This window comes from Scyliorhinus torazame, chromosome 4 (genome assembly GCF_047496885.1).
Source record: "Scyliorhinus torazame isolate Kashiwa2021f chromosome 4, sScyTor2.1, whole genome shotgun sequence".
Lineage (NCBI taxonomy): Eukaryota > Metazoa > Chordata > Chondrichthyes > Carcharhiniformes > Scyliorhinidae > Scyliorhinus > Scyliorhinus torazame.
Genome location: NC_092710.1, coordinates 205,995,761 through 206,005,350, shown reverse-complemented (window position 1 = coordinate 206,005,350; position 9,590 = coordinate 205,995,761). Strand labels below are relative to the sequence as shown.

At 46.4% G+C, this 9,590-nt stretch overlaps 1 protein-coding gene across 1 annotated transcript; it reads right to left on the bottom strand.

The window, feature by feature from the left end:
- Positions 1-6,677: 6,677 nt before the first annotated feature.
- LOC140410709 (CCN family member 2-like) lies at positions 6,678-9,341 on the bottom strand. The gene is made up of 5 exons (XM_072499146.1): positions 9,141-9,341; positions 8,704-8,923; positions 8,028-8,279; positions 7,495-7,706; positions 6,678-7,380 (listed from the first exon to the last, which is right to left on the bottom strand). The coding sequence occupies exons 1-5, from the start codon at positions 9,198-9,200 to the stop codon at positions 7,084-7,086; spliced, it is 1,041 nt and encodes a 346-aa protein (XP_072355247.1). The 5' UTR covers positions 9,201-9,341; the 3' UTR covers positions 6,678-7,083.
- Positions 9,342-9,590: the final 249 nt, after the last annotated feature.

Here is a 9,590-nt window from a genome sequence, read left to right as displayed (position 1 = left end):
GCCGTCAGGGAGAGGCTGGGGCGTAGCATCGGAATCGGAGCCAGGTGCCACCCTCGATTTTTGTATTTTGCACGATTTTCCGTCTGATCGCATTTTGCATTTCTGATATCGCAAAACGGAAAATCAAGTGCAGAAACGTGAAGAAGACGTTGTTATAATAAATCTTCATCCTGGCAACATCCTGAATCAGTTGAACTCATATTTCCTTGATTTTGAGTTCTTCATAAGTGTGTAATGTCACTTTACCACACGTACATAATTTAAATTCTGAGTACCATTTAGTTTAAGACAAAATGGGCGGGATTCTCTATTGGCCGACGCTGAAATCGGGGCGTGTGATTGGGCGGAGAATAGCTCCCGACCCCTGAATCGCGGCAGGCGCTGATTTGATGCCGCCTCCTCAAAAATGGCATCATTGCGACACATGCTGTGCGTAGTTGAATCCTGTTCGCATCTCATTAGTGGGCCCACCCACGATGCTCTGCCTCTGATGGTCCGAGTTCCCGACGGCACAGTCCACTTGTGCTCTCACAAATCGTGAACATGCCGTCCTGGCTGCTGAGAAAGAGGTCATACGGACAGCGTCCAGCACCGCCATACTTTTCCGACAGTCATGCCACTGGCCAGGGGAGGCTTCTGCCAGGGCCGGGGGGAGTAGTGGGGGTGGCCAGGAGGTGGGCTGTGGGGTAGGGGTGGACGGGTATGCAACACCATTACCGCAGCCGGCAGGGCAACGATGTTTCTGCGCATGCCTCTGACAGCCCACTTTAGACCTGATGCCTGGGTTGTATTAGTGACCCCCTATCCGGAGCACCCCCTGGGTGCTGTCAGGCCCTAGCCAACCCATCAGCTGTATGGGCGCTCCAGCACAAGCTGTCCCATCAGCCCCGATCAGTGTGCGTGTGGGGTGTGTTTTGTTTAAGCGTGACTGCAGCTTGTCAGCCCTGCGAGTGTCCATCATGGACCCGACGATTCCCACACTGTTTTTCGTGTGTTCTGCTGGTGTTCCATGCGGCGCCGGTATTAGCCTCTCACCGGTAGCGGAATCGGTGCAGGTGTGGCACCGATTTTTATGACGTGGAACTCCACGGATCCTCCATTGACGTCAGCACTTAGACTCAGGAACACAAAATCCAGCCCAACATGTCTTCTTTCCCCGCAATTCCAGGTTTCTTCACTTGGTGACAGTGTTGGTTAGTAAAAAATTTAAGATGAGATTTAAGACATGCAAATCTTGTTCGAAACAAGTAATAGAAATATCACTTGATGTGGTACAAAATATTGTAATTTCCGAGAGTTCAAATTAAAAATGTTTTAAAAATATAAATCACAGTAGAGACTGGTCACTTTATTTTAATCCACTATAAATTGTGAGATTTTGTAAACCCATAACCAATACAGCCAGGGTGTGGGTTGTGTTTTGATGTGCTGTATTTCAGCCACATTTGCACAATGGTGTGTTCTGGCGGAGAGGTTTTGTGCAGATCTCCTTCTCCCCTGTAATGTATCCGAAGAGCTTTGCAAGTTTTTCTGTGGGTATTCCAGGGCTATTCTGGGGATTTCACCCTGAGGGACCAGTATCTGACCTAACCTATGAATAACATGTAACCTTGCCAGCTTGTGGGTTGTCAGTATTATTTTCATAAAACATTCCTTCCAGTAAAACAACTCTTTTCCAGAAGTCAGGCCAATGTTTGATGTTGCACTGCTGGCCCACGAAAATGGGCTCCGCTCTGCTGAATGTTGGTCTGCAAGATTTGTATACATAGTGGAGTCATTGTTTTGTAGTAAAAACAGAAAATGTTGGAAATACTCAGCAGGTCTGGCAGCATCTCAGGAGAGAGGAGTTAATGTTTCATAGAGTCATTGAGATCCACAGTATAGAAAAGGCCCTTTGGTCCATCGCATCTGCACCGGTCAAAAAACAATCACCTAAGTATCCTAATCCTACTTTCCAGCACTCGACCCATGTCCAAAACTGGGAAAGGATTCACAGGAATTGGGAAAAGTAAGAGAAGTAACAGGTTTCAAGCAAGTGGAGCTGACCACAGGGGAGAAAGAACAAATGACAAAGTCTGCAATTGGATAAAAGGAAAGAGAGATTAAGGGTTGAATCTTCTGGACCTTTTGGAATGTGCTGGGAGGTGGGAGGGCTGGCATGATGGCAGGGAAATTGGCGGGAAGGGAGCCCAATGCTTTCCTGCCCACCACACCCTACCCCACGCCCAATCACCCTGGACAGCTTAGCCTGCCACTGGTGGTCCTCACTTTACCTGTTTTCACCGACACCCCACCATTGAATAATTTAAACAAAAAAATTTAAGACCCAGCCGAATGTATTCTACAATAACTATTTGGTAACTCGTAAGGTGACAACGACAAGTTACTTATTGCAACATATCAACAAAAATATCTGTGATGTTTTGATAGAAATATCAAATTAACAGCTTACGTCTGTTTTTCTTTCAGTATTTATCTAAAGTAAAATATCTAAGCAAATTATGTCAAAAAGTAACAGAGAACAGAATTTATATTGTGGAAAATTATTGGTCTATTTGTCCACTGAAGAATTAAATCTTCCTGGGCTGGATTCTTCAGACCCCGTCGCTGAAATTGCGTCCGGCGCCGGGGCAGAGTATCCAGTTCCATGCATGGAATCGGGACCGGAACCGGTCCCTCGATTCTCCGGCCTCCGAAAAGCGGCAGACTCGGGGAGTGTCTGCACTGCGTATCCCCCCCCCGCCCGTGGCCATTGCCAGGGGCCCGTCCCACTATTCTCCGCCTCCGACTGGCCAAAGTCCCGATGGTGTGGATCTAATCTGGTTCTGCCGTTCGGGATACTCGCGTGGCAGCTGCGGACTCAGTCTGCGGCCGCTATGGTCGGGGGCGGACCGATCGGAGGACAAGGGTCCTCATATGGAACTGGGGTATTGTTGAGCGGGTGGTCCGGGTCGCGCAAGCGGCTGATCGGGGGTACTATTTCTGCGGTCTGAGTCCGCCATGGAGCACAGCGCAGCCGCTGGAGGCCGCCGCGGCGCGTATGCTCGGCCACTGACCCGGACGTGCAGGGGGCCACATCTGCAGCTGGAGCTTCACGACTACTCCCTGCTAGCCCCCTGCAGCGCTGTGAATCTGTGGCCGTTTGAAACGGAGAATCAAGCCCCCTGTGTTTCCTATTTGTTGTTAGACCATGAACTCATGTTTAATGTATTAATTCAGTATTCATTCGGATTTTGCTACAAACAACGAGAAGAAAGTTTCCACCTTCTTCCAAGACTTGATGAGGTTTGTTGCATATTTAACGAAGGTTACTCAGCTGTTTAAAATATGCTTAATGTTTGAAGGTATTTTGTGGGTTTTAATATATTAGCCATCAAAGTTTTGGGTTTTTAAAAATCGTTAGAAATATGTTTTCAAATATATCCCGAATTTCCACCAATGAAAGAACCCTTCTCCCTCCAGAAATGCAATCTAACCAACCTTTGAAACTGCTAAACCACAGTGATGCTTGTGTACTGACTTTACTGGAACCTTACCTCTTGTTTCTTTGATTTCTGTTAGTTTCAGTGATAAACTGCTAAATCCAATACTTTAAAGGTTACACACATTTCGACCTTTGGTTTTCTATATCGTTACAACTTCGCACCATAATTCTAATGAGGTAGCTTAGCCAGTTTACTGTGCTGATATACAGACCAACCACTGATGCAATGGAATGTGCCTTTGCTCTTGATAGAAAACCAGCAAAATGTACTGTCTCGGCCACTTGTAACCTAGGATATGGCATTTTATTTGTTGCTTTAGGTTTGGCATGACTGTTTGACATTCGAGGTATTTCTAATATGGTTTCCACCTTTTGGAAACTCCTCATATGTTTATCTATGCTGTCCGCTTCTAAATGGGAAACAATTAAAAAGGTGTGCAACAGAGTGCAGCAAAAATATATTCTGTTTAAAGGAGGGAATAAACATTTTCCAAATGTAGGGCTCGATTTAACAGCCTTGTCATGCCCAGCTTGGTGTCAGGACGATGCTGTTAAATCTCACGCGTGGCCTTGCGCCAGACTTACGACACTCAAAATGCCTCGCCAGATTTAATGGAGTCTCGCGAAACGTTGCAATCTGGATCCCGCCTTCACTGGGCATGATCCAATATGCATATTCAAATAGGCCATCCCTCCATCTGCTCATTTACATATATGTTCGCTGGACTCACCCAGTATCTGGGACTCACCTGGCACCTGAGACTCACCTGGCACCTGGGACTCACCAGCCACGCCGGGAGACCTTGCCAGGGCGCGGTTTAGCACTGGACCACACAAACTGCACTGGGGAGGTCTCCCAGGCCATTGGAGACCCTCAGGTGGTGGGGTATATGGCATAGTGTCACTCTGGCACTCCGTCTAATACCTGGGCACCTTGGCACTGCAAACCTGGCACCATGGCCATGCCACCCAAGCACTTGGGTGGCACTGCCAAAGTGCCAGGATGCCAGTGCCAGGGTGCCCAGGTTCCAGGTTGGCACTACCAAGGGTCTAGCCAGGGAGAGGAGGGCCTTCAGAGGTAGAGAGCGGTAATGGGGGTTAAGGCGGTGTTCCCAAGGTTGGGGGAGGTGAGGAAGGTCAAAAGAGCATGGGGTGTCTGGAAGGGGAGGTGGCGAGCACGGCTGCTGGACAAAATGGCGCTCCGATTTGCGAGGATTCTTTCTTGCTGGTGAGTTTTAGCTTGCCAGCAGGAAATCCCTCGAAGACTGGCCTCGGCGTGGAGAATCTCCCTGAGGCCAAAGAAAACGGCAAAGTACCGTTGAATAGTGGGGTGTTTCTCAGTGGGGCAATGAATTTTATGTACCAGTATTAGGCACAATATTCCAGTGAAGGCCAAGCCAATGTTTTATAAAAGTTAATCTTTTCCACTTTATGAGCTGGATGTTAAGCACCCCTGCCAAGTGGCACATAAAATCCGGAGTGTGGCATAGTCACTACCTACCCACCCATCCCAAACCTGTTTGAAATTCTACAGGAGTTGGGATAGCATCAGGCAGCCCTCCTGCTCTTGGGTCTATTGCCACTTAAGGGCCTCACCCTGCCCCCGCTGGTATTTTATCCATGGTGGGGGGGGGAAGGCCCCCACCAAGTGGGAAGCCTTACAGCTTCAGCTGCACAGACTGGTTTTGGGTAAGTGGGGAAGGTTCCTCCTTTGCATGTCCCCTGGGGCCATTGGAGGTAACCCCCCTTCCCAAGGTCATCCCCCCTTTAGCCCCTCCCCCAGCCTCTTGAACCTGATGCCCTCAATCCCTCATAACCCTTGTTGAGACCCTTGATTCTGGACTTAGCTGGGCTTCTTGACGTGGTGGGACTTCCTGAGGTCCCTGCAGTGGTCATTGCTCCCATCTCTCTGCCAGGACTATAAAGCTTCTAGCCAGCAGCTACGATGGAACTTTCTCCTGAGATGGGACAGAAGCCTGAAAGCAATTAATACTGCTCCCTGCGTTACATTGCTATGGGGCAGCTATGACGGAGGCCTGCACTGACATTGTTTAATGTGAGCACTCCGCTGCGCATCTGGGTTCCACATGGTCTTGGCAGCTGCTAGCCTGATTCAGTGGCATAGTGAACCAAGACAACAGGGGCCACTTCCCCATTGCAGCCTTCTTCCGCCTTCGCAACCATTGCTACCCTCCTCTGCCTGCTTTGCCGTTGAGGGCTTCTTGGATCATTCTTTGTCTGGAATCTCCTCCTCAACCGTATCACCATAGGAGGCCCGACTAGGAGCATAAACACCGAACGACATTTATCTCTGGTTCTTTGGAACATGCAAGCCTCTCTACTATAGCAAGGTGAGGATTCCTGGAATGTTCCCAAGGTTATATCTTTTTCCCCAATTTGTCAACTTTCCTTCCACCTTCAACAATTAGTGTACCTATAATACCCATGCGAGGCATGGAATTGTGGCTGAATGGTTAGAAGGTGATGGGTAAGAAATCCACTGGAGTCTCCCCATGTAGGTTTGCATCTGGCTAACTACGATTCTCATTATTCTCAATTTTGACTAGGTGTTTACAGGACGAATCATTGGGTAAATGGAAGAAAAGCCACTGAAACGTTTCTGTGTTTTCCCTTTACCATCGTGGATTTTCGGTCTTGGGCCGAGCAGTTGCCATACCAGGCTGTGATGCAGCCAGATAGGATGCTTTCTATGGCACATCTGTAAAAATTGGAAAGAGTCCATTTCCACATTGACATTTACCAATTTTTACAGAAACTAGAGTCGTGAACACAACCCAGTCCATCACACAAACCCACCTCTCATCCATTGACTCTAATTACACCTCCTGCTGCCCGGGGAAAGCTGGAAGCATAATCAATGACCCCTCCAACTCTGGTTATTCCTTCTTCCAAATCCCAGGTTATTCACTTATATCCCTCCGAGCCATTCATGCTTAGCTCAATATCCTACTGATTCTTGCTGTTGTCATCAGTTTTCAATGATGAACATATATAATCATTACATTTCAAGGCACATTGGTTATTAAACTATATATGGAATGCATTATTCATCACTTTATATATATATCTATATATAACATTTTATTTAATTTACAATTATGTATTTTGCCAACTCTAGTGTCTCTATAATAATGTTGTTTTATTTGTATAAGATGCATTAATTACAAAAGCATTATTTTGTATCAAAAATATATTTTATTTTGAACTGGGAAAGTGCAAACATTTAACTTTTGGTCACACTTCTCAAATGTTATAACAACTGTTCAAAAAAAAAAATTAAAGAACAGTCATTTTGTCAAGTCTATAACTATAGTACTCAAGCAATAAACAACATAAGGCACATACATTAAAATTAACTTAGACAACTGTACACATATGTACATTATTTACAATGATATTACAGCTAACAGTGTACAAGCAATGCAGTTTCAAAATCTAGGCTGAGTGCTCTGACATGTTTCCATTTGATAACTGATCATGTCTCAACATGCCAATATTTTCCTTTGAGTTATGAAGTGACCTTTGTATAAGAGATGGAAAATCTTTCCAGTTAAGAAGTCTCAAGTCGATTACATAGTTTATGCCATGTCACCCATCATTTTCCTGTAATACAAGGACTGAAAGACATCATTGTCCATGGGGCAGTTATAATGGCAGGCACAGGTCTTGATGAACATCATCTTCTTCTTCATAAGTTGGCCATCGGGACATTTGAACTCGACAGAGAGAGTAGCGGTTCTGTGGGGGGTGCAGCATCGGCCATCAGTACACACACCACAGAATTTGGCTCTGTATGACTTCACACTGGTACAGCCAGAGAATTCAAACTTGGTCGGTCTGTAAACCTTTGGCGTGCGGATGCACCTTTTGCCTTTCTGTTGGGTGAATTACAAGAGACAAAAATTCCATTAAAAAAAAATTCAATTCAATATAAATCTTGATGGCATTTTTAAAAAATCAATTGGCCTGGGAAGGGCATTTTCTTTTACCTTAATGGTATCGGTCATATCCATTTCACAAGGCCTGACCATGCAGAGTCTGGTCTGTTTCTCCAGTCTGCACTCTCTGTTGTCATTAGTCACCCTGCTGGAGATGCCCATTCCACAGGTCTTGGAGCAGGCACTCCATTCAGTGGTCTGTACAAGGCAGTTGGCACGGAACATGGAGGGGTCAGGACCATAGGTGGCTTCTTCTCTGTAAGCTGTATGAAGAAAATAAATACATCAACTGCTTGGTAACATGACCGCCATGAACCAGTGTTCCATTAAATACAGAATAAACATATTTAACTTCTGTTTTCAACCTGTTACTAGCTAGTTAAAGTTAAATGTCATTTTAAAGATTGGCAAAATAAAAGAAATTAACAATGACTAGAGTCATAATACATTACTATGCTCAATTTTAATGAGCAATTTCACTTTTTCTTCTATCATCAGTTTTCTTTGATCTGGTGGTTGCAAAGCATGCTGCCTTAAGTTGTCTCTTTTAAGTTGAATGGTGAGATGCCGAATGAGCAACTTACCTGCAAGTGCAGGCCCAACCATGGTCTGGTGCCTGGGTTGCTCACAGGCCCATTCTTCACAACACTTGCCAGGCACTTTAACCTTCTTGGGCATGGGACAGTCTGGGCTAGCCAAGCGGATCGACACGCTGCAGACAGGGACACAGCCGATGGAGCCATCCAGACAGGTGCACCTATACTTGCATCCACTTTGAAAGGTCTCACCATTCCTGTACACAACACCATCAAACAAGCAAGGAGCCCCTTCTTTAGCTGCAAGAGACAAACATAATTGCTGTAAGCCAACCGGTTCAACTGATTAATGTCAAATGACAGTAAATACCTGTGATAAGAATAGCAATATCACTACACCTGTGATCCTAAACAATTTTAATAGCAGAGGCTAAACTATTCACCAATTTAAGGGGCAATATATAAAATTAATTTGGTAATTATATTTCTGCACTATAAAATGGTATTAATCTATAATAAAATCAGAAAATGGTGTATAAACACTCAGCGTATCAAATAGGAGGTTGCCTGACTTGCTGAGTGTTTTCAGCATTTTCCCCTTTCATTTCAGGTACCCAGCATCCAGGGTATTCTGCTCTTGTCTAAACCTCCACAACGGATGTGACAGTTTGTGTGGGGCTGTCTGCAGACTGCTGTGTGTAGGAAGCTGGCTGACGGTCCTCACCTGCACAGATTCCGACGGTGCTGTATGCGGCCGATCCGAAGTCACAGAACAGGCCTTTGTGGGGGTCGCAGGGCTGGCGGCGGGTGCACACCTCTCCCGCCTGCTTGGCGCAGACACTGCAACAGCCGCAGCCGTCAGTGACCAGAGACACTCCAGGAGGGCAGAGGGGCGGCTGCTCAGGGCAGTGACAGGGAGCCCGGCAATCATCGGCAGCGCATACCTGCAAAACATAACACAGCCATCATCACCAGTCCCAGAGGAAGGTGCAGCACATCTTCGGCAGGTCCAATCAAATAAAAACACGAAATGAATCTTAAACGTCTCAACACCGTGGACTGCTCTATAATTAAAGTCGATGGTCCCCATCATAAAGCACGTTTTAACATGTTCACAATAACTTCTCATAACATTATTGCAAAACCCAGTCACTGACTTACCAAATAAGCCAGACCCAGCAGCAGTGGTGCAAACTTCATCCTCTTCACTGCGACAAACATTTTACCTCAACCTTTCAGTTCGACTTTCTCAAGTGCTATTTATCCACTTGCAAGTTGTGTAGGATCGAGGCGACTTGTTGAGGGTTGCTCCTGTTCTCTCTCTCTCTCTCTGGAGCTGTAATTGTGTGCTGAATGCCTGAAGCATTGGGCTTTTTATTCTCTGCCCAGGCGGCTGACGCACAGAGGCGGCCCGCCCTCTAGCCAGCAACCTCGCCTCTGCATTCCTGGGAAGCCGGCCAGTTCCTGTCTCACACCGGATTGGATGTGACCTCTTGACACGGCACATACCACCGTCCCAGCAAACAGGCACATTTTAAAATAAGAGACTGTGCAAACACTTGGGGGGGGGGGGGGGGGGGGAGTGGAGTGAGGCGAGCTTTGAACCATGCT